Source organism: Engraulis encrasicolus, chromosome 4 (assembly GCF_034702125.1).
Source record: "Engraulis encrasicolus isolate BLACKSEA-1 chromosome 4, IST_EnEncr_1.0, whole genome shotgun sequence".
NCBI classification, from domain to species: Eukaryota; Metazoa; Chordata; class Actinopteri; order Clupeiformes; family Engraulidae; genus Engraulis; species Engraulis encrasicolus.
The window spans coordinates 45,706,012-45,731,483 of record NC_085860.1 but is presented as its reverse complement, the minus strand read 5'-3'; the positions used below and the strand labels follow the sequence as shown (position 1 = coordinate 45,731,483).

At 44.1% G+C, this 25,472-nt stretch overlaps 1 protein-coding gene across 1 annotated transcript in view; it reads left to right on the top strand.

Moving 5' to 3' along the window:
* sema4ba (sema domain, immunoglobulin domain (Ig), transmembrane domain (TM) and short cytoplasmic domain, (semaphorin) 4Ba) overlaps positions 1-17,884 on the top strand; it is a 129,903-nt gene extending 112,019 nt beyond the window's left edge. The window contains exons 9-17 of the mRNA XM_063197508.1: positions 758-939; positions 3,254-3,404; positions 7,008-7,221; positions 8,253-8,368; positions 11,560-11,717; positions 12,347-12,435; positions 13,560-13,738; positions 14,334-14,675; positions 15,759-17,884. Coding sequence (XP_063053578.1) covers positions 758-939; positions 3,254-3,404; positions 7,008-7,221; positions 8,253-8,368; positions 11,560-11,717; positions 12,347-12,435; positions 13,560-13,738; positions 14,334-14,675; positions 15,759-16,061 — 1,734 coding nt within the window. The 3' untranslated portion in view covers positions 16,062-17,884. The remainder of the gene's footprint in view (positions 1-757; positions 940-3,253; positions 3,405-7,007; positions 7,222-8,252; positions 8,369-11,559; positions 11,718-12,346; positions 12,436-13,559; positions 13,739-14,333; positions 14,676-15,758) is intronic.
* The last annotated feature ends 7,588 nt before the right edge of the window (positions 17,885-25,472 follow it).

Below are 25,472 nucleotides of genomic sequence, written 5' to 3'. Positions count from 1 at the left end.
CATTTAAAACCTTACAAGGTACAATAAACATGTAAGTGTAAACATTGTGTGATAAACAGCCCCCCCCCTCTCTCTCTTCCCCCTCAATTGGTAATTTAATTCACCCCAGATTCTCTCTCTCTCTCTCTCTCTCTCTCTCTCTCTCTCTCTCTCTCTCTCTCTCTCTCTCTCTCTCTCGGGTCAGCTTTGTACAACAGCAGGTTGATGTTCCTGTACGTGGTAGGCAGTGGGGATGATGTGTTTTGATAATGTGAAGGAGACGTTTCCTCCCTCCTCATAGTGAATGGAGGAGTCCTGTTATTAGAAACGCAGCATACTACAGTGCATACAGTTTAAAGGGGTGACGATGTTTACCAAAAAAACATGTTTGTTTAAAGGGACACTGTGTGAGATTTTTAGTTGTTTATTTCCAGAATTCATGCTGCCCATTCACTAATGTTACCTTTTTCATGAATACTTACCACCACCATCAAATTCTAAGTATTCATTATGACTGGAAAAATTGCACTTTTCATACATGAAAAGGGGGATCTTCTCCATGGTCCGCCATTTTGAATTTCCAAAAATAGCAATTTTAGCTGCAAAAATGACTCTACTTGGACCATACTAGAAAATATTTGTTCATTACTTAGTAAACTTTCATGTAAAGATCAAATTTGGCAATAGGCAGCCCAGTTTCAATGAGCAGCATAGTTGCAGTACCTTTTTTGACCATTTCCTGCACAGTGTCCCTTTAAATCTCCTTCTTTGCTGACAGGGTGACAAAGGAGGAGAGCGGGTGTTGCAGAAGAAGTGGACGACTTTCCTGAAGGCTCAGCTGCTCTGCTCTCTGCCCGACGACGGCTTCCCCTTCAACATCATCCAGGACATGTTCGTCCTCACGCCCAGCAAGGAGGACTGGAAGAGCACCATGTTCTACGGGGTCTTCACCTCGCAATGGTACGACAACAACACATATACTGTTTATCACCCGGTGAGCAGACGGAACGTCTTCTGATTGGCTGAGCAGGTGTCCTTTATTCCCCAAGAGCAGGACACCTATGCCGCGTCTCACTAGATTAGGAAGTGGTGCCCATAGCAACGTACCAAGCGCAGCGGATAATGTACTTTCTCACGAAGCCTTAGATCAACATATTAAGAAATTAATATTGAAATGCTGGTAACCGGGTGATAAGCGGAATTGGCGAAGCAAACTGCGCCGTCAGGCTGTTAGAACGCTCCGCCTCGTCCATTATTTCCCTTGATATCGGGACACCTCGTCGGCAGCTATTCCATACATATAGCACATTACATTGCATAACATTACTGACACCCAGCAAGGAGAACTGGAAGAGCACCATGGACTTTCACCTCACAATGCTACGTCAACAACACATTGCAATAGAAGAGTAGTACAGTAGTGTAACTTTATTGCTGTTTATGAACTTTGTTAACTTTATTGAACTTTATAGTACAGTACATTGCATGACATTACTGACACCCAGCAAGGAGGTTTTGATGAGCACCACGTTCTATGTTTGATGAGTTTTTACCCCACAGTGGTTCAACCCGAAAAAAACTCATTATTTTATATGACATAGTTTTGCACTGAGGAAGGTCTGGTGGCCGGAAACATTTTGCACATGTGGATAGCACTTATAGCACTTATGTGAAGCAATAAGGCAATTATTGCATCGACTATCGGTGTGCAATATCCGTGCTGCTGTATCGGTATCCACTCCTTGCTGCTGTGGATATGACATGACATGACATTACACAAAACATGACACGAAACAACACACCACATTACATACATAAAGTCCATGACATTATCAGCCTCAGTATGGAGGACTGGAAGAGCACCATGTTCCATGAGGACTTCATCTCACAGTGATACAGCACATTATTTTACATCCCATTTATTACCTTGCACAACATTTTGCTAGCATAGTGACCCCAGCCTTTAAATCCCACACCGAAAACACCTGAGGCACGTTGACAAAATTAAAATTCATTTATTTGCCGCCTTGGCAGTTTATAGTCCTGGCCCATACACATACTACTGTACTTTGACCTTATTTGTAAGTCTTAGGCGGAGAAAATGTTTAAAACAATTCAAAAGCCTGAGGGGCTAAAGCAGTCGTGGTAGTTTTATGCTATGGAGTCTGTGTGGCCTCTGTGTGTGCCTTGTCTGCTGTTGTGGGCCGAGTCCCCAAATCAACTGTGTCCCTAAAAGCACTGTACCACAGCAGTGTGCTGTGCCAGGTCACTTCTCCAGCAGTTCACATCAGGCTAGTGTTGATTACACCCGCTCCCAACTGCATTCATCTCTCTCTCTCTCTCTCTCTCTCTCTCTGTCTCTCTCTCTTTCTCTCTCTTTCTTTCTCTCTCTTTCTTTATCTCTCTCTCTCTCTCTCTCTCTCTCTCTCTCTCTCTTTCTCTGTCTCTCTTTCTCTCTCTCTCTCTGTATCGGTTCTGTGGCTGTGTGCCATGCCATCAGCTCCTCATTCATTTCCAGATGATATTACAGTCGGGGGGTAGACTGTATTGATCCGGTGCTTTAGCATGGGGGGCCTCAGCAGGTATCATCACCCGGCCCGGAGGGAACACTGTGCGTGCAGGCGTGCGTGTCTGTGCGTGTACGTGTATGCGTGTGTGTGTGTGTGTGTGTGTGTGTGTGTGTGTGTGTGTGTGTGTGTGTGTGTGTGTGTGTGTGTGTGTGTGTGTGTGTGTGTGTGTGTGTGTGTGTGTGTGTGTGTGTGTGTGTGTGTGTGTGCTAAAAACGCACTGATGTTCCTGAGGTTTCATCTTCTTCGTCTTGGTCTTGTTATTAATTCAGTACCAGCTTTAAGTCATTCAGATCACATTTCTTGCTCCCTGTAGCACTGCACGAAGCTGAGCAGGTGTGTCTATAATATATGGTTTGTGTGCACAATGAATCATCTGTATCAGCTGATGTATTTCTAATGCTTATCATCATTCCTTTATGTGATCTGCAAAAGAGTGTGTGATAAAATATGGGCTGTGTATGAAGACGTCTGAGCAACGCCTTTGTTTTCCCCTGGTTTTGTGTGTTTGTGGTTGTTTGTCTGTGTGTGTGTGTATATGTGTGGGTGTGTGTTTTTCTGAGTGTGTGTGTGTGTCTGTGTCTGTGTCTGTGTCTGTGTCTGTGTCTATGTCTGTGTCTGTGTCTGTCTGTATGTGTGTGTGTGTGTGTGCGTGTGTGTGTCTGTGTGTGTGCCTGTGTGTTTGTCCACATGTGTGTCACTCCCAGGTACAAGGGTGCGTCTGGGAGCTCGGCGGTGTGTGCGTTCACCATGGAGCAGGTGGAGCGGGCGTTTAGCGGGCGCTACCGCGAGGTGAACCGCGAGACGCAGCAGTGGTACACTTACAACCACCAGGTGCCCGAGCCTCGGCCTGGAGCGGTGAGTAGCGCTGCCATCTGCTGTACGAATGGATGCATTACATCGCAAGCAGTAGCCACCACATTCAAACATTGGGTGCACTGGAGATGAGTGTTGGAGTCATGGACATTTGAAATTGTCTTTTTTTAATAATAATAAAAAAAACATCCCTTTTAAAATCAATTAAATAAATTATTTTTTAATTCATCAATAAAAAAAATCCACAATAAACAGGAGAATCGTGCTGGCATGAGTGCCAGGGAGTGTCTGAAAGTGTACATAGAGTGTGGATGTGTGTGTGTGCGTGTGTGTGTGTGTGTGTGTGTGTGTGTGTGTGTGTGTGTGTGTGTGTGTGTGTGTGTGTGTGTGTGTGTGTGTGTGTGTGTGTGTGTGTGTGTGTGTGTGTGTGTTTTGGTGTGGTTTTGAGCCCTGTACATCACAGATATAGTCTCATACCAGTATACAACTAACACACAGACACACACACAGACACACACACACACACACACACACACACACACACAGGCAAACAATCAGGTCTGTGGTCGTCTTCGGGCATGAGTAGTGTGTGTGTGCTGTCAATCCTCGACTCGACTCCAAGCCAGCTGCCATGATCACTATCAACCCTCACAGGCCTCTCTCATTTCTCCCACAACACACATATCCCCCCCGTCTCTCTCTCTCTCTCTCTCTCTCTCTCTCTCTCTCTCTCTCTCTCTCTCTCTCTCTCTCTCTCTCTCTCTCTCTCTCTCTCTCTCTCTCTCTCTTTCCCTCTCTGATTGTTTAGACGTTTCTTTCATTTCCCACCAAACCATATCTATAGCCACCCATCTCACACTCTATGTGTGTGTGTGAGAGAGAGAGAGAGAGAGAGCGAGAGAGAGAGAGAGAGAGAGAGAGAGAGAGAGAGAGAGAGAGAGAGAGAGAGAGAGAGAGAGAGAGAGAGAGATTCTCTTTATGTTTGTATGTTTTTGTGCTGGTAGGAAAGACAGTGTGATATCTGACGTGCAATCTGACCTTTGTCTCATCCTTCAATCTCTCTCTTTCTCTCCTTCTCCCTCCCTCACTCCCTCTCTCTCCCTCCGTATCTATCTCCCTGTTTTTCTCTTCCCCTCCCCCATTCTCCCTGCTCACATCTCTCTTTCTGGCTTTTTCCTTCTATCTCTGCCTCCCTCCCTCCCTCCGTAACCCTCTCTCCATTTCTCACTCTCTTCTTCCATCCTCCTCCCATCCTCCTCTCACTCCCTCCCTTCTTCATTGTCTTTGTCTGCATCTCTCTGGCTCTCGTCTGTTCTCTGCCTCTCCTCCTTCTCCCTTATCCCCTCTCTCTCTCTCTCTCTCTCTCTCTCTCTCTCTCTCTCTCTCTCTCTCTCTCTCTCTCTCTATTTCCTTCTTTCCCCTCTCTCTCTGTTTTCATCATCTCACACTCTCCCCTCTCCTCCCCTCTCTTCTCCCTCCCCCACGCTCTCTGCCTTCATCTCTCTGTCATCTCTCTCTCTCTCTCCCTCTCTCTATCCCTTCATCCTCCCCCCTCTCTGTCTCCATCTCTGTCATCTCTCCCTCTCTCTCTCTCTCTTTTCCCTCTCTCCTTCAATTTCTCATCTTCTTCCTCCATCCCTCCCGCCCCCTCTCTCTTTTCTTATCTCTTTTTTTCTTCCCTCCTTTCTTCCCTCCCTCCGTCCCTCGCTGCATTGCTCCCTCCCCTCTGTCTGTTTTCCTCTCCCTCCCCCTCTCTGCATCCCTTCATCACCCCCTCTCCTTCTTCTTTTCTCTTCATCTCCCCCTCCCTGTCTTTTCATCTCTGTCATCTCTTCCTCCCTCCCTCAATCTCTATCCCTCTATCATTCCCTCCCCCTTCTCTCTCTCTCTCTCTCTCTCTCTCTCTCTCTCTCTCTCTCTCTCTCTCTCTCTCTCTCTCTCTCTCTCTCTCTCTCTCTCTCGCTCTTTTTTTCTTCACTCATCTCTTCTTGATGTCCTTCCTGTGTCCTGTTATATTTCTCCTTTTCTATTTGCGGATGTTCACTCACTCTCTTCCCCTTCTCTCTCTCTCTCTCTCTCTCTCTCTCTCTCTCTCTCTCTCTCTCTCTCTCTCTCTCTCTCTCTCTCTCTCTCATTCTCTATCTGTCACCTTCCTCCTCCTTGTAGCCTCCCCTTTTGTATTCTTCCTTACCATTCCATATAGGGTATTATTTATTTGATTCGCTTGTGCTCTTTTTTTGTCATTGTGATGTTATTGTCTCTGTTTGTGCTATGCTTACAGCTTTGGATGAATATAAATTTGGATCTATCTATGGCTATCTATCTAAGCAGTGAATCCCCATATCTGCTCCCATTTTAACATTAATACATTAAGTCATATCTATCTATCTATCTATCTATCTATCTATCTATCTATCTATCTATCTATCTATCTATCTATCTATCTATCTATCTATCTATCTGTCTGTCTGTCTACAATGCGGCTCGCAGCTTGGGTTGATTAAATTAAAAATAACTAGATCTAGATCTCTGTCCTTAGTCATCTATTCCACAGTGCATCACTACAAAGCTTTCTGAACCTATAAAATAACCCCATCTATCTTTTAGATTTACACAATATCTGCATGCGTAGTACATATCTACTGTATTTTACACAGTGTATCAGCAACATGGCTCTTATAGGATGTGTTAAGTAATGCTGCCTCTACAGTGCATATCTATTCCACAGTGCATCTCCAATGCTCTTAGTATGGGATGTATTCGGTAACTCTGTCTGTCTCTGATTATGCGGTACAGTGTATACACACAGTAAATGTTGTGGTGTTAATTCAACACTTAGAGAGTTGATTTGACATCATTTGGACTTAAATGAACTCTCCAAGTGTGAAATGAGCTGTCTGATTATGCAGTACGGTCTATGTATCCCACAGTGCACTGGTCTTAGGGTAGGATGCAAAAAGTAACTCTGCACGTATGTACAGTCACAGCCGCTGAGAGCTTTGGCCTGGCCAGGACAGAGTCATCTGAATCTCTATCTCTAACTATATCTCTATCCACAGTGCATCACCAATGCGTCTCTCATGTAGCATTCAAGACGTATCTATGTCTTTGTAGATTGTGTAGAGTGCTTTACCAATGCAGCTCTCAGTATAGGATGCAAAAGCGACCTGTATCTACATTATGTATTCCACACGGCAACTGACGCTCTCAGTATGATATGTATAAGGTAACTATCTATATGTATCCAACAGTGCATCACCGAGGAGCTAGGACGCAAAAAGTATCCATTTCTATATGTATTCCACAGTGCATTATAAACTCATAACCTCCGCCATGTTTTCGGTCACGTTGGTTTGTTTGTTTGTCTGTTTGTCTGAATTTTTTTTGGAAATGACAACGGGAACAACTGATAAAATTATGGTGGTGTTCTGGATCACAATCCGGGAATTTCTTAAAAGATTCTTCACCATTACGGGATAGGGCGAATTTTGACATTCTGGTTCAAAAACAAGGCAGACAGAAAGACTTGAAATGGAAAAAATAGGGTGTAACCCCATGGCCTTGGCAGAGGTTTGCACTCTCTGAGTGCCTCTAGTTTCTGGATGTCTGAAGTGACTCTTATCTATCTCTGTGTCTCTTCCACAGTGCATCACCAACGCGGCGCGTGACGTCGGCATCTCGTCGTCTCTGCACATGCCCGATAAGGTGTTGAACTTCGTGAAGGACCACTTCCTGATGGACAGCGTTCTCCGCAGCCAGCCCCTCCTCCTGAAGCGCAGCGTGCGCTACACCCAGATCGCCGTGCATCGCGTGCACGCCCTGCATGGCCGCAACTACGACGTCCTCTTCATTGGAACCGGTGAGACTCACACGGCAAACTTTTTAAAATTTGTCTTTAATTTGAATTATTTAATGATGTAACTTTTTATCCTTTCCCCCTTTTCTTACTGTTTTATGCCTTCATTTTTTAATCCACTTGCCATGCTCTTGAGATTTTATATGTATGTTTTATGTTTATTTTCTTTTTTTGTGAAGCACATTGAACTGCATTTGTGTATGAAATGCACTGTACAAACAAAATTGCCTTGCCTTTTATACAACACTGGTTTTAAAATAATTCTGAAAACTGACGATACTGAACGTTTTCATAGCAGAAAATAGTTAGATAAAAATTGAGTTCTGTTAATGTGTCACATGTTCTCAGATACTGTTTCTCCTGTACCTAACATATGTGTGTACACCTTATACAGAAGCTTTCACTGATTACATTTCAAATACATTTTGTGCCAATCTGATGCCTCCAAAGCTAGCCAACTATACCTGATTTTTGCCAGACCAGATTTGAATGTTATTTACATTGCATTGTTCAATCATTATGTCCTTTAATTTCCTATGGGATTAATACATTATTGCTCTACTATAAATGGTGGGAGGCTCTACAAGGCTAATGTGCAGGGCAATGAATTGTTACATTACATTACATTTGGCAGACGCTTTATAACCGAAGCGCCTTACAAACGAGAACATAATCATACACAACATCACTGGCAGATACAAGTGCACAGGAAAAAAAAAAAAAATATATATATATATATATATATATATATATATATATATATTTTTTTATTTTTTTATTTTTTTCCTGTGCACTTGTATCTGCCAGTGATGTTGTGTATGATTATGTTCTCGTTTGTAAGGCGCTTCGGTTATAAAGCGTCTGCCAAATGTAATGTAATGTAACAATTCATTGCCCTGCACATTAGCCTTGTAGAGCCTTGTAGAGCATACCGTTATTATGCTGTATAGTTATACAAGTAATTATTATTTATCAATAATGAATCATTCTTCTTATTATAAAGATGATACATGAGGGTGTAATGTCTTCTTCAGATGATGGGAAGCTCCATAAGGCCATAAACGTGCAGGGCAAGATGCACATCATAGAGGAGATGCAGGTCTTCACAGAGGCCCAGCCTGTGCAGCACATCGAGATCGACACAGACAAGGTAATGCCTGACACACACACACACACACACACACACACACACACACACACACACACGTACACGCACGCGCACACACACACACACACACACAAACACATCGAGATCGACACAGACAAGGTAATGCCTGACACACACACACACACACACACACACACGCGCGCACGCGCGCGCGCGCGCACACACACACACACACACACACACACACACACACACACACACACACACACACACACACACACACACACACACACACACACACACACACACACGCGCGCACACACACACACAAACTTGTAATACCTCAGCAGTATTTCCGTATGTAGTGGTGCTCCAGTGCCCTTAAATTACAGTGATCATAAATGATGAGTCTTATTTATACCTTTAGCTTCCGCTATGCGGCGCGCCATGTGCTAATGGCTAATGCTCCCTGGGGCGTTTCAAACTGGGACTCCTAAAGGGAGCCATTAGGAGGTATCTAAATGTCACAATGGCCAGCTTAGCTAACCCATCAGTTGTCCAACACACACGCCCGCAGGGACCAGAATAACCACGCATTTGCACGTGCGTGTGTGTGTGTGCGTGCGTGCTTGCGTGCATGTGTCTGTGTGTGTGTGTGTGTGTGTGTGTGTGTGTGTGTGTGTGTGAGAGAGAGAGAGAGAGAGAGAGAGAGAGAGAGAGAGAGAGAGAGAGAGAGAGAGAGAGAGAGAGAGAGAGAGAGAGAGAGAGAGAGAGAGAGAGAGACACTGAGTGTGTGTGTGTGTGTGTGTGTGTGTGTGTGTGTGTGTGTGTGTGTGTGTGTGTGTGTGTGTGTGTGTGTGTGTGTGTGTGTGTGTGTGTGTGTGTGTGTGTGTGTGTGTGTGTGTGTGTGTGTGTGTGTGTGAGGGTGTAGATTCACTCTCTGTGAGATAATTACATCTCGAGCTCTGTCTCTCTCGGGAGCTGGCGAACAGATGGGAAGTAAACAGCACATGACATACAATGAATCCCGCTTCTCCCCGTCCCAACACACACACACACACACACACATACTCACACTCACACACATACTCACACACACACACACACACACACACACACACACACACACTGCCACTTATATGGACACAAACACACACACACACACACACACACACACACACACACACACACACACACACACACACACACACACACACACACACACACACACACACACACACACACACACACACACACACACACACACAGAGAGAACACATACGGCCACTTATATAGACACACATACACACACACACACACCTTCCCTGCAGCAGTTTTGCTGTTTGTTTTGTCCCGCTACATACGTTGCAGTCACTGCACCACCACACCGAGAAATTAGCATCGTTTAGATTGCATAAATACCAGCATTTATCCAGCCAGCCAATCAGAACAAAGACACTTATCCAGTCAGCCAAGCCAAAGAATTCCATTGCGGTCAACTGCAGAATCTCCCAATCCTGGGTCAGAAAGTAAAAGTCCTACAGGTTTCTTCAAGCCAGTTCATTGAGCCATTGGAAACCTACAGTAGGTTGATGAACTCCTTTTTTAAGTGAAATTATTCATGTTGCTGCTGCCTGGGTAACACCAGACTATCCCACAAGGGAGATAGTCTGGAGGCTCCCTATGCAATTTCTGGTAACACTTTATTTTAGGGATACATCTATTAGCACTAATACACACAATGTGCCTGTATAAGTAACTTGTAAGGCATGTACTAAGCAAAATCAAACATTTGTTAGGCATGTATTCGCAAATGTCTTGTTCATGCACAATAAGGGATTTATTACCAATTTAACCTTAGTAAGGACCTAGTAGGCCTTAGCGTTTGCTTAGTACATGCCTTACAAGTTACTTATGCAGGCATTAACATTGTATGTATTAGTGCTAATAGATGTATCCCTAAAATAAAGTGTTACCCAATTTCTCATAGGAAAGAGTGGCTTACGATAGCCCATGGCCGTTTCCTGGATGCCACCCATGTCTCATTTGGTATACATATGTAGATCGTGTCAGTTGTATCTATTCAAAGGAACTGCAAGCTTCTGTTTGTCAAGCCTGTACACCCCCCCCTCTGATTAGCTCCCTCGCTTAGGCTCCCTTGCTTATTGCAGCTGCCATGCTGTCTTCTATTACATTACATTACGTGACGTTACATTACATTTAGCAGGCGCTTTTGACCAAAGCGACTTACAAGGAGGAAACTCGAGCAAGCAAAGATGCAGGGGTCAGCACAGAGTACAGCAGTATACAAGTCACGTAGAACCGATAGAGAGCAGAAGACAAGCGGAGGACCCATGAGATGTAGCGCAGGGAACGTACCTATGTTCCCCGGGTCCTATGTTCCCCTATCTTTGTATGGGAAAGGGGAACATACTGTAGGACCCTTTTTCTGAAAAAAGGGTTCTATGTTCCCCGCATTGTATGTTTCCAAGTTTTCAAATTGTGCCCTTCCCAAAACCGTCTCTAAACCTAACCTGTCAGAAATGCAATGTTTCTGAGTTGTAAATTTGTGCCCTGACCAAAACTATCTCTAAACCTAACCTGCCACAGTTGCAACAGCAACCTGCACTTTGCCATGTTGCAGAAGTCTGCTTTGAAGCAGTGAGGAACATAGAGCCCTTTTTTGAAAAAAGGCTCCTATGATCCCCAGTAGAGGAGAACATAGGACCCGGGGAACATAGGGATGACCCGTAGTGCAGGTTAATACCCATGATTTGAATAAGTCCGATTGGAATGGTTGTCCAAAGCAGCATGGGATTTCCCAGGCTAATGTTGCAGGACGTATTACACCCCGTCCAATTGGTCCTCTTCTTTGTGAAGGTCTCATCATGTGTGCGCTGTGTGTTGGTGTGTGTCTTTTTTCTACAAGTGTTTATCACAGGATCTGTTGTACATGTTGCCATCCCTGTGAAGCTCTACCATAAAGTGTATCTACATCTATATTGTGTGTGCCAGCCAGCGATGTTGTACATATTCATGGTGTTTGTAAAGATTTCTCTGACACTGTGTATTGTATGTGCGCCACAGGATCTGTTGTGCATGTTCGTGTAGCAACCTCACAGTGCTGTGTGTGTGTGTGTGTGTGTGTGTGTGTGTGTGTGTGTGTGTGTGTGTGTGTGTGTGTGTGTGTGTGTGTGTGTGTGCGCGCGCGCGCCCGTGTGTGTATACTACAGGGTCTGCTGTACGTGTCTTCCTTCTCGGGGCTGGCGGAGGTGGCGGTGGCCAACTGCTCCAACTACCCCAGCTGTGGAGAGTGCATCCTGTCCAGGGATCCCTACTGCGCCTGGACTGGCAAGCAGTGCATGGACATCAGGCAGGCCTCGCCTGGGAGGTGAGGACAGGAGGACACTGCAATGGGTTGGGTTGGGGTGTGGTACTGTGTGTGTGTGTGTGTGTGTGTGTGTGTGTGTGTGTGTGTGTGTGTGTGTGCGTGCGTGCGTGCGTGCGTGTTAACGTGTGTTAACGTGTGTTACAGGTCGTAGCAGCAAATCAAAACGAACATTGAAACGTTTTTTTAACATTTCTGTTGTTAATGTGATTGGCCGTTGCTGAGCGATATTCGCTCGTCATTTCCAAAACATTCAGCTCAGTCGCGGGCAGAGTTCGCTTGGGGACACATACACACGATTTTGACCAAGCGAAGCATACTTTACCATTAATTCCCATGAGGGAAGCGAAGGCAAGCAAACAGGAGCAAAGTGCGACCATGTTTATTATTATGCAAATGAGGAGAGAATTTCGCCTGCTGCAGCTAATCAAATGAACAACATAAATGTTTCACTCTGTTTGATTCGCCACAATAACGTGATGACAGTTCAGCTGTCAGAATGAAACACTGTATTTCGCATCTTTTGGCTTCGCTCGTTTTGTCTACATGTGTCCCTGGCGTTAGCGTGTATGTGTCCCCGAACAGCATCAGACTGCATGCTGTAACTGTACTTCTGCTCTTCTCCCCTTCAGCAAGTGGCAGCAGGATGTGGACAATGCAGACACCTCCAGTTCCTGCAACAGGACACTCACCCCTCGCGTCTCCAAGCCTTCCTTCACTCGTAAGTCTCTCTCTATAGTTCTCTCTCTGGTCTCTTTCCGTCTGGTCTCTCACCCCTCGCCTCCTCAAGCCTTCCTTCACTCGTAAGTCTCTCTCTATAGCAGTGTTTCCCAACCTTTTTTGTCCTGCGTACCCCCTAAGCAATTTTGTCACATGATGAGTACCCCTTCACTCATGCTCTATATCTGTTCCTCTATCCCAATGTGACTACACTCCATATATTTGTTATTATTACATTTTTCCAAGTACCCCCTGAGGTGTGCTCGCGTACCCCTAGTGGTACACGTACCCCTGGTTGGGAAACACTGCTCTATAGTTTCTCTCCATCAACCGCAGTCTCTCTTTCTGATCTCTCAGCCCTCGCTTCCTCTAGCCCTCCTTCACACATAAGTCTCTCGGTTGCACTTTCCTTGACGCTTGTATCATACGTATGACGGAACAGTGTCATAATAGTGTTAAAACAGTGTCACGACACAGTCATGAACGAGTCATAAACATAATGTCATAAATGTTTCATGGTCATGAAAAGTTGACATTGTTAGGAGCTTTCTTTACCATATAACCGAATGTCACTTTATGACAGTCATAAAATGTTCATGACATTTACATAATATTTGTGATACATGAATGACTGCCTTACGACACTGTTATGTCATACATATGACTCCGGCGTCAAGTAAAGTGTTACCAGTCTCTCCCTCTCTCTCTGGTCCCTTAGCTTTCCCTGTCCCTTCTTCACACACAAGTCTCTCTCTGGGCTCCCAGCGCATGTTTCTCCCTCTGCTGTTCTGTGTCTCCTTGTCCCTCCCTCATCTCCTCTCTGTGCTAAGGGCAGCTTAATGGGGTGAGCAGGCTGCTCCTTTGCAGTGTGATTGCTCGAAACAGAACGATGACACAGCTGTTTAGACATAATCACTCTCCTCCCTCCCTCACTCACTCCCTACCTTCCTCTCTCCTGTGTGTGTGTGTGTGTGTGTGTGTGTGTGTGTGTGTGTGTGTGTGTGTGTGTGTGTGTGTGTGTGTGTGTGTGTGTGTGTGTGTGTGTGTGTGTGTGTGTGTGTGTGTGTGTGTGTGTGTGTGTGTGTGCGCGCGTTTGTGTCTGCGTGTCCTCTCATCCTCGTGTAGGCTCAGGCTCGTCCTCGTGCCAGCTGATCGTCATGCCGGCGAACACGTTCCGGGTGCTTCCGTGCAAGCTGCGGTCGAACCTGGCGGAGAGGCGGTGGGAGTACGGGCCGAGCGCGGGCGAGTTCGTGTACCCAAACCCCGAAGGAGGCCTTGTGGTGGTGGCCCATGCAGACCGCACTGTAAGTGGACTTACATACACAAATGTAGATATGAAGCGAGTCATGGAATTATTACATCCTCCCTGAGGGTTATTATTGCTATATTTTAACTTTCACCGGTTGTTTAGTTTGTTAGTTTATTTTGGTTGTGTATTAACAGCAATTGAAAGTTATGGGTGGATTTTGATTACATTGGCAGGTCAGAGCCAGCCTAATTTATAACTGGTTGAGACTGTTTTTTTGGCAACAAAAAAAAAAATCTGAATCACTCTCTGGGTCCAGTATTTGTTTTTCTGGGATTCCCCAGAATTGTGTGGTGGAGGAATTAAATTGTTGCCCATTTTACTGTAGAGTTGTTGCAGAATTGCTGATTTGCAGATAGGAAAACACTTGTTGAAACCATTCCAACATGTTTTAAATTCATCCCTGCATGTGTGTGTTTATTACAGCATTAGTGTGGATGTGTATGGCTGTGATATGTGTGGTTGGGTGTGTGAGGTCTGTGAAGTATGTACTTGGGGATGTGTGTGTGTCTGTGTGTGATTGGACTCATTTACTGTACTTTAATGTATAATATCTGCATATATATTATTATTATTTGACCTGGTTCCATCAGGAGACGTATGAGTGCTGGTCGGTGGAGGAGGACTTCCGGCAGCTGCTTGCCAACTACTGCGTGAGGGCGGAGCCTCGTCTCCAGGAGAGCACCACGCTGTTTGGCCGTTCGCACACGCCACTGGTGAGACGTGGAGACGACGAGCCCATGATGCTGCCAGGCGAGGCGCCCTCTCAGCAGCTGGAGCCCAAGACCTACTGGAACGAGCTCATCGTGGTGTGTGCCCTGCTCGCCTTCTCGCTGGTGGTCTTTTCGCTGTTCGTCATCTACCGGAACCGGGGACGCATGAAGTCCATGCTGAAGGAGGGAGGCGAATGCCCTGGCACACTGCAACAGAAGAAAGTGAGTGCACTGCGTGTGTGTGTGTGTGTGTGTGTGTGTGTGTGTGTGTGTGTGTGTGTGTGTGTGTGTGTGTGTGTGTGTGTGTGTGTGTGTGTGTGTGTGTGTGTGTGTGTGTGTGTGTGTGTGTGTGTGTGTGTGTGCACGTGCGTGTGTTTGCTGTATGTGTTTGCTATGTGTGCTTGTGTGTGTGTGTGTGTGTGTGTGAGTAAATGTGTGTGCGTGTGTGCGTGTGTTTGCTGTATGTGTTTGCTATCTGTGCTTGTGTGTGTGTGTGTGTGTGTGTGAGTAAGTGTGTGTGTGTGTGTGTGTGTGTGTGTGTGTGTGTGTGTGTGTGTGTGTGTGTGTGTGTGTGTGTGTGTGTGTGTGTGTGCATGTGCGTGTGCGTGTGTGTGTGTGTGAAAATATATGCAAATGAAACATACCGTTCTTTAAATGAATTATGAGTATGTGTGTGAAGATGTGGGTTAAGGCCGCTGTCCTTAGGCATATTTCATTTAAGTCATCTATAGAAACTTAAGCATTTCAATATATTTTTTAAGGATGATGCGTAGGACAGGAGCACTTATCTTTGCTGTACCTTACCTGTCACAATGACAATAACAACCTTCAAAACTTGTTGGCCGTTGGACCTACTTCAGGCGACTCTTGCATAGAGACAAGGAGTCTCTATGCAAGAGTCGCCTGAAGTAGGCCCAACGGCCAACAAGTTTTGAAGAATGGACTTTGTCATTTAACTTCAAGAGCACCAGCATCGGAGTATACTGTCTAACAAAGAAGAGCGCTCAGCATCTCCCCCTTATTACAATGACAACCTGTTCTATCAGAGAGAGTAGAGAGAGAGAGGTTCCATTGGCCCATTGTTTCCGGGTTCTATTATTGCAAGGGGGAGGGGGGGGAGGGAAATCCCTCTTTAGGCAGACCTAGGCAGACCTAAGGACTGTTCTATTCAATGCTAGGAGTATTATGACACACCCCTTTAGGCAGACCGGAACCTGGTCATGTTAGGTGCCCATAGCAACCTATTATGTTGGCATATCTCTATATACTTAAAGAATCTCTGGTTCTATTCTCCTCTCCTCTAAGGTGCCTCGCATCGGTGGAAGCTGCAAGCCGGCCGAGAGCCTGCCGCTGAACGGCAACGCGGGACCTCTGGCGGCACCTCCGTCCGTATCGGACCACAAGGGCTACCAGACGCTGCAGGACAACTACTACTGCAGCACGCCCACGCACGAGCACGACACGTGCTCCTCGCCCGAGAACAGCAAGAGCTTCTCCGAGTCCGAGAAGCGGCCACTCAACCTTAAGGAGAGCCACGTGGAGATCTCGCCGACGTGCCCCCGGCCTCGCGTACGCCTGGGCTCCGAGATCAAGGACTCCATAGTGTGAGGAGCCAGGAGGACCCCAGGGAGGAGGGGCTAATGTGTTGAAGGACATAATAATAGACAGTGGCAATATGAGCAGTGGTGACTGATGGGAAATGGTGTTCTTTTCATTTTTTGGCCTTTTTTTTGCAAAAGAACAGTGCAGACATGGGAAGCCACCCAGAAAGGGTTACCAACATCCCGAACAATCTCACCTCAGCCGGACACCTCATCTGTGTTTCGTCTTTTTCATTTTTTACTATTATTATTACTATTATTCGCAAAAACAAAACACAACAGAAAGAAAGACTGATATTTTTTTTGCACTTGGTCGCATAGCAGACAAACAAGGAGTCCTGGTTGGAGGTCTCTGGTGGTGGACTGTGGTCCCGTGCACATTTCCCTTGGTCACTCACGGCGAGCGCTCCACTGGCCCTCACAGCCACAGCCAGGCTACCGAGGTGCCAGGAAAAAAAAATAAAAACAGAAGAAGCTCAACGCTCACATCACATCCAACGCGCCAACAAGACTCACTGAGCCAGCGAGCGAGCCAACGGAATGGGCAAGCCAGCGCGAGAACGAGCACAAAATGGCCGCCAGTGCTGGCCAGCGGGTGTGTCACATCACAACACAAGCAGTGTGAGCAGACACGGTGGAGGGCTCCTGAGAGCCTCCTCGAAGTCCGTCCTAACGACCTGCTCATAAGAAGCTGTGGTGGGGCATGAAGCTGATCTGTGGAATATCTCACCCACTGTGGGTCATTAAAACCCCGTCATTCCACCTGATGCGGTCCACAACATAGTCCCGAGTATACCAGCACACCCGCATTCATGGTCTGCGTGGTGCAGAGAGGCCAGGGCACTCCCATGGCACTGGGTTAGAGAGATGATGAATGTACTTCACTTCAGGGGGGGGATGATGGACTCACGCACGTCAGTGAGTGCGGACTATATGAAATGACTGGGTCCCCTGGACAGCAAGCATCCTGCAGGCGTTTAGAGCCATCAGCGAGGGCAGGGGGCGGGGACGGACAGACGATCTCATTTGGATATATGAGTATTGTGGAACAAAATGCCACGGAATTTGAAGATACTGTATGTTGCCTTTACTACAAAATCTGAATCTGGGTAAATATGACTTTAAAAGTGGTCTGTGATCCTATCCTGTATACTACATGCTGTACATACAGTAATAATGTGGCATCCCTATGTGGCAGTATACTATGCAAAGCACACGATTTAAACAAACAACAGAAGAAATGTGAACTAGCGAGAATCATCAGGAACCTCCAGAGCTATATCTGGCTGGCTGCAGCCGGACTACAGTATGTGTTATCTAACTATCTAGTGATCAAAGCTGCTCTCTGTCCCTTTCATACACAAGGCACAGTCACGTATGTACTGTATGTGTGCCATGATGAGACCATTTTGCATTACAGTGCTCCGAGCACACGTTCTGTACATTACCCAAGATGCCAAGCGTTAGATGGCACAGAGAGCACGGTGGCCAAGAGCTGAGTTATACAGATGGCTCAGTTCTGTTTTTTGGCCAGCAGAGGTCAGAAACTCAACAGAAAAGTGGCAAAGTCACAGACACACTCACATACACACATTCACACACCCTGCCGAAATGACCAACACCCTCCTGTGTCCGTTTACATTACCAAAAATTATTGTACGTCATACGTGCCAAAAACAAACTAAACAACAACAATTAGCCAACATCAACAGCAAAAAGATATTCTGACACGGAATGTGGCATCTGGCACAATCTATTCAGTACTCTGAGAACCTGTACGCGTTCTTTCAAAGACAAGTAGAATTCATTTTTCTCTCTATCAGAACAACTTAAGTACAAAGCGGATTCCAAAAAAGTTGGGACACTTTGTATTTTGTGTATAAAAACAAAATGCTTGCATTCTCAAAACATCTAATATGTTAATAAGGTAGAGCATTATGTACAGACAACATATCAGTTGTTAAAGTCGAGCAGAATTATTGTTTTGTGGTAATTATGTGATCATTTAAAATTTGACCCATGCAACAAATCTCAAAAAAGTTGGGACAGGGCCACAACATGTTGTAATAGTTGGATAATTCTAAAAATTACACAAGGAAGAATATTTTGAAAGGAACTATATTGACTGCCAACATGAATGCACAAATAAGATACCATCACAGAGGGGCTGTGGCACTCAGAAGCGATGATATAGAGGGACTAATTACTTATCTATTACACAGAAAGATTGAATTATCAAAATTGCAGGCATATAAGGCCTATTTCCGCAATATAGAGTTCTGTGTAATCATTGCGCGAGTTATGAGATCATGACATACTTGTGGTAAATAAGCAAACTATGACACTCCAACAATGACAGCTCTCGAAAAAATTACCATAAACACAACACTTGATTAATGCACATGATGCAGACATTGCGTGCTTTTGCGTGCGGAAAAGCTCATTCTATGGACCTAGTAGATATGTGAAACTGTCCTCTGATTACAGAATGGAAAATATTTAATCCTTTTTGAAAATTATGGAGTCGTGCACCCTCCAAGTTATATAGAAAATGAATACTTCAGCTTGACTAAGTGGTCAGTCTGAAAGGCAGCATATATGATGGTAAGGGGGTGCAGAGGTGACTTGGTTAGGGTCCTCTCATTCATGTAGAGCATTAAAATGAATGTTGAATGATACATACAGACTTTAAACAGCAAACATAGCTACCAAGGCATTATATTTTGGAGCACCGCCTTTAGATATTGCCCCATAATGGTGGCAAATTTCAATCTCTACTATGTTCCAACAGTGTGGTTCCATCATAGGAGTAAACAGGTCACAAAATTGCTTTCTTGCAGTCAGGATATGCCACATATTAAGCATAACAAAAAGGTAAACAAGTTGAAGAACACACCTATCAGTTGAGCTGCTGAAATCATGTCTCGCATATCAATTGATCTAATTTTTGAATAAAATTATGCCATCAGTCAAAGTATTTAACTGTTCAGTCTCATCCCTTGTGTTGTGTTTAGTCTTTTCCAATATAAAAAGCATTTTATTGGCCCTGTCCCAACTTTTTTGGGATTTGTTGCTAGGGTGACATTTTAAATGATCACATAATTACCTCAAAACAATAATTCTGCTCGACTTTAACAACTGATATGTTGTCTGTACATAATGCTCTACCTTATTAACATATTAGATGTTTTGAAAATGCCAGCATTTTGATTTTATTCACAAAATACAAAGTGTCCCAACTTTTTTGGAATCCGCTTTGTATGTACGTACCGTATGAATGGGGCAAAAGGAGAACATAAGCTTGCTAAAGGAAGTGTTTTATGAGCACAGGAGTATACCAGCATATCAGAAATGTTCAGTAAACAGGAGAGGAGATACAGTAGACATTCGGCATCACACGTCCGCCCATAGGCCTGTGTAGCTACATGTGTGGTGTGAGAAGCAGAGTGGAGACAAATATGACATGTAGCGTAGTCTTGGACCACTGAATGACTGTGTTCAGGGCTCTAAATTAACTTTTTCCACCACCAGCCAATTTGGCTAGTAGACCTTTTTTCTTACCAGCCAAACAGGACTTCAACTAGCCATTTTTTAATCTTGCCAAGATAGGCTATGCGTTAGGCTAGTTGTGTTTTCTTCCATTATTATTATTATTATTATTATTATTATTATTATTATTATTATTATTATTATGGTTATTTTATTCAAATGTCCACAACACATAAACACTATAGGCCTACATACTAGGTCTATAATAAGCATATTATATATACTTTTTTAACTTCTTAATCTTATTTTTACCTCTGAAAACAATGAATCACATCACACAAGCCACACACACAACAGACCTTTAAACCAAACACACAGCCAAACACTACAAAACCTCTCGCTCCAAGGAATGAGAAGAGATGAGAGGAAGAGGAGGAGAGGAGAGGTCAACACACACACACGCGCACACACGTTGTGCAATAATGGATATGATGTCGTGTGTGCTGTGTGTTTATGTGGCCTAGGCCTACAATATGACGCTATAGGCACCATTATTTCCTCCAGGAGCTCTTCTCTACCATGCGCAACAAAATAACAAGAAGCCTACGCTATGTTTAACTAAAAGCAAATAATATCACGGAAAAGTTAGCTTCCTTTGTTATTTCCATAGCGTACGTAGCGCACGTAGCCTACTCGCACGGGCATAAGGTCTGCCCTTCTTTCCGATGGCGTGGGCTTTCCAACTTAGTTGCGCCAGGACTTAAAACATTTCAGAAGACAACTGACAGCTACGCTCACACTACTCTGACAGCCCGTTCTCCTCCTCTGCCCTTGTCGCAATTTCGTTCCACAACACTCCTGTTTTTGAAACTCTTCGGTCAGGTCCGAGCAGCTTAAAAAGGCAGCCTGCTAGAGCAAGGTGTGTCGGTGTCGGTGAATGCTAATAGTAACAGTAGGCCTAATAGTGACGTTAAAAGTGGTGGAGCGAAAGCGACAGGAGCAGGGGAGAGTTGCCTGTCAAAATACAGTAGTGTGAGCGCACAAGAGCTCTGAAATGCGTTCTGTCCTGGCGCGCGCAACAGCAGCATGAAGTGGCTGCTGCTTCGGAAAGCTCACGGTGGGGTGGGGTCATGACGGGAGTGTTTATGGGTAATGTAGGAAATCTTGCCGTATCGTTGTCATACAAGCCGCCGTTTACCGTTCACACTGTAGGCTACTCGGGCGCTACTAGCCAAATGGGCGGGTAGATATTTTTTTCTACCGGCCAAAATTAATTTTCACCCGTGTTTGGCGGGTTGGCGTGTGTTAATTTAGAGCCCTGACTGAGTATGTTAGCAGATTTACAAATGGGCAGAACCACAGTCAAATTATTTGACCTAAATCCAATCGTCAACTCACAGAGAAAGGCTTAATGTTACAGAGCAACACCTCTTTAAGTTCTCTTTATCTCGTTTGTGTATGATGTTTGAACTATAGCTTGACAGAGAGACAGAGTTGTCTCAGTTTCATACCCACTACCTTAACGATACATGACAATGTGACCTAAAATATATATTATACATTTCATTTATTTCCAAAGATTAAACTATTCTAAAATATATGACGCACCATTGGGTGGAAAAAAATTGTGAAATCGTTGCCAATTTTTACGTTGTGTTTGTTTTTTGTTTGTTTTTTATTTTTTTCAAATCATGCAGCATTTTTTTACTCTGGAATGTAGGGACACACTTATTGAAAGTATTCCAACATCTTTTTAAGTAAGTTAACATGTGTCTTATTTAAAGATAGGCTAGAGATTTACGGAAGGGAGTTCTCATTTCATTTGGTCAGACAAAGTAGATGTGCACAAGGCATATGCCCAAAATACATGCAAGCCAACCAAGCAGACTTTTTAATGTCTAAGCAAAGCTTTTAAATCTTTAGAGTGGACTTGTTCCAAATAACTGTCTGACTAAGTGGACGGCTTGTAGTATATCATTCTGGATTAAAAGTAGTGATATTCTAATATAGTCAGAATGTCACCGTAAAACCACATACACAATAATCCAAATGGCATTGCTGTAAGACAGCTAATCAGCTGACATTTCATTTCAAACACTCCCACTGCTGAACTTTATGCAAATTAGATGGAGGGGTTTGCTGTGTGGTAACCAATGGCACTCTTTTCAATTAGAAGGCAGCAGTTTCTGACAAACAGACACAAAAGCATACATTAGGAAAAGCACATAAAAGTAAAACATGAAACATACCAAAAACAACATTACTGTTGTTTACATTTAGAAATAGTTAACCTTGTAAATCTTATGCCATGTGTTTTTAACTGATATTCAGCACACATTCACTAAAAGAGGAGCAGTAGAGCGTGTCTGTACAGGCCTGCTCAGTTCTGCTTGCATGTATTTTGGGCACTACGGTTACAGGCTGTAATGGAATGATGATGTGTATATATGTACATTTCTCTTGTATTTGTGGGGGCTGTCGTATGAGGAAGGTTTCTGTAGTCTAGGGGCAGGCAAACAGCACAAAGCTGCTTTTCAAGCCCCAATGCATTGTTTTTGCACAGAATGTTGGGAAGCCTTAGTTGAGAATGTGGAACGTTTTTTTTTTTTTTTTACAGTTCTGTAGCAGGTTCTTCACATTTTCATTTTAACAGATGCCTTCAACTAACAATTTACGACTCCAAGGCTCTTTGTCTTGGGCATAGGTGGACATCCCAGCCTCTAAAAGTAAATGTCCTGATATATCTTTGCCTATATTTTACAGCCAAAATCACAGAACCAACTGATTCATATAATGAGCTAATAGTGAAATCACCTGTGTTCAGAGCACAGGCCGGCCAAACAAATAGCAGAACTTTTACTTCTTCAGTCCAGTATGTCCACCTCTGCTCGCGGGACATCCAGCATATGCTTCTGCCTTGTGACAACACGGTCAGGTTAACCGAATAGCAGCCTTGTCAATTGCATGCTATTAGGTTGTAAGCTAGATCAGAAATGTCATTCAGGCTTGCTCAAGGTCATGAAATTTACACTATATATTTCAGTGGATGCCTTTCCATTGTGGCCAGTAACTGCACAATAGATCCAATAAATAATAACTATTTTTCTTTTGTTATTTTTTAAAGCAGTTCAATGTCGTAAATCACTGTAAATTGGAAGACTGCCTTAACAACAGTCCACCACTGGCAATGTATCTACTGTGCATAGAAACCTTCAATCTACCGTATCTATCTAGAGTTTATACCCCCATTTACTGCGTACTGAAAATCCATAGGCCTGTACTAGTGTGTTCACTAATCACCCCAAGACACACACACACACACACACACACACACACACACACACACACACACACACACACACACACACACACACACACACACACACACACACACACACACACACACACACACACACACACCAGTAGTGCATGCATCCACAGAGGCATACACACTAGCAAACCAAGGCACACACATTGTTGAAGCACAAAGAAATAACTTATGACTTCAAATATATATTTTTATGACTTTTTCTTTGTCTACCTTTGTCTTTCATTTGCTGCTTAAACTTAAAAAAAAACATGCAGCGGTACATGAAATATCCTGTGGTGATTGTAAACAAATCGGCTTCAATTCAGCCTACCTGCTCATTCAGTGAGGCATACAATGCAGTATAAAATAATAATATAACACTTAGAATAATATAACACTCTGAATCAAAGATGATTTTATTCTTTATCCTCGAACCACATTGTATTTGAGTGACAGACACATTTCTGTGGTGAGGTTCTGTGATTTCAGAGAGCGAAATGGGACGTGACCACATGTCCTGCTGGTCAAGCTGGTCACATGTCAAGCCACTCCAGTGGGGAGACGGTCAGCTAAAGCACGCCAAGTCTGTCGGTCGGGAGTCATTGTTGACGTCATGTAAAGTTTAACTGTAAAGATGTATTTGTAAATTGAGCTGCCATTGTACAAAACGCTGTTGTGTAATGTATGTTTTTTGTATTATACATCACTACTGTTTCTCTTGATTTATTATACTGTACATAAAAAGCACTTTATTTTAATTTTCTAAAATAAAACCGATAAAATATATATTTGAAAAAGCATTTCCTTTTTTGTGTACGTTCTCCTTGGCAGGTTGAAATGTTTGCTTTGAACATAAAGAAACAATATAAACATACTTTTTTGTGTGTGCTCATTATAGGTGTGTGTGTGTGTGTGTGTGTGTGTGTGTGTGTGTGTGTGTGTGTGTGTGTGTGTGTGTGTGTGTGTGTGTGTGTGTGTGTGTGTGTGTGTGTGTGTGTGTGTGTGTGTGTGTGTGTGTGTGTGTGTGTGTGTGTGTGTGTGTGTGTGTGTGTGTGTGTGTGTGTGTGTGTGCAGGAGTGGTGCACGTGCAGGGGCACCACCATAGGGGGAAAAGTTCAGATGATTCTAAGGCACGGACAGAGGCCCTTTGAAGGCTAATCATATACAGTATTTTAATGCTATTGCCTTGCTACTATACTACAATGTAATCTTTAATGGAGCCCAACATTTATAGAAGTGCCACTGTGTGTGTGTGTGTGTGTGTGTGTGTGTGTGTGCGTGCGTGCGTGTGTGCATGTGTGTGTGTGTGTGTGTGTGCATGTGTGTGTGTGTGTGTCGGGGTTGGAACTTTACCACTAGTCACCTGCCAAATAAGGGATTATTTGAGTTCTGACTGGCAAAATGTGTCAATCTACCTGCCACTTTGACGGGTAAGGAATTTCACCTTTAGCTCAAACTTTAAATAGCCAAATGTTCGAATTCCCGGTTGGGGTGCACATTTTTGACAAACACTACATATTCACTACATTCTGTATCAAGGGTATAGCAAGTATATTGTATATATTGTATATCAGGGGTCCCCAACCTTTCTGGGTCTGAGGGCTACCAAGGGCTACCCGAGGGCTACTGAGGACTACCCGAGGGCTACTTTTGTTCAAAATCATCTACTGATGTCTTGGCATCATTCTCAAATCACACTATTATTGAATGATAATTTGCTTATAGGTTATGAAGAATAAATAATCCCATATTTAAATCAAGAAAAGCATGAACTGTGACTAAAATCTGGTAGTCGTCATTGTTTATTAACATCCTTGGTGGGCACCTCAGAAGCTCTTGGAGGGCTACCTGGCACCCGCGGGCACCACGTTGGTGACACCTGTTGTATATTATAGTCTTTATACTATGACAGTATGAGAGTGTTGAATTGGTTGAAACGGTTATAATATGACTTGACCAGTAAAAATGGTGTGTGCCTGATTTTAGAACCTACCTGCCACAGTGACTGGTGAAAAGCTGAACTTCCACCCCTGGTGTGCATGCATGTGTGCAAGTGCATGTGTTCGAGTGTGCGTGAGTGCGCGTGCGTGCGAGAGCGTGTGCACGAGTGCGTGCCTGCGAGTGTGTGTCTGCGAGTGCACGCGCGCACGCTTGTGTGTGTGTGTGTAGAGTAGAGTACTTTTATTAATCCTGAATGAAATTAAGGTGTTCATCATCTTACACAAGTACAAAATGTATACAAATAGCCTACCTAATGCACACAGTGTGTGTGTGTGTGTGTGTGTGCGTGCGGGCAAGTGCGTGTGTGCGAATGCGTGAGTGCAGGTGTGTGTGCGTGCGTGCAAGTGCGTGTGTGCGAATGCGTGCCTGCAGCTGTGTGTGCTTTTATTAATCCTGAATGAAATTAAGGTATCCGTCAGTTTACACAAGTACAAAACGTACACAAATACCTAATACAGTGTGTGTGTGTGTGTGTGTGTGTGTGTGTGTGTGTGTGTGTGTGTGTGTGTGTGTGTGTGTGTGTGTGTGTGTGTGTGTGTGTAGTGTAGAGTACTTTTATTAATCCTGAATGAAATTAAGGTGTCCGTCAGCTTACACAAGTACAAAACGTTCACAAAT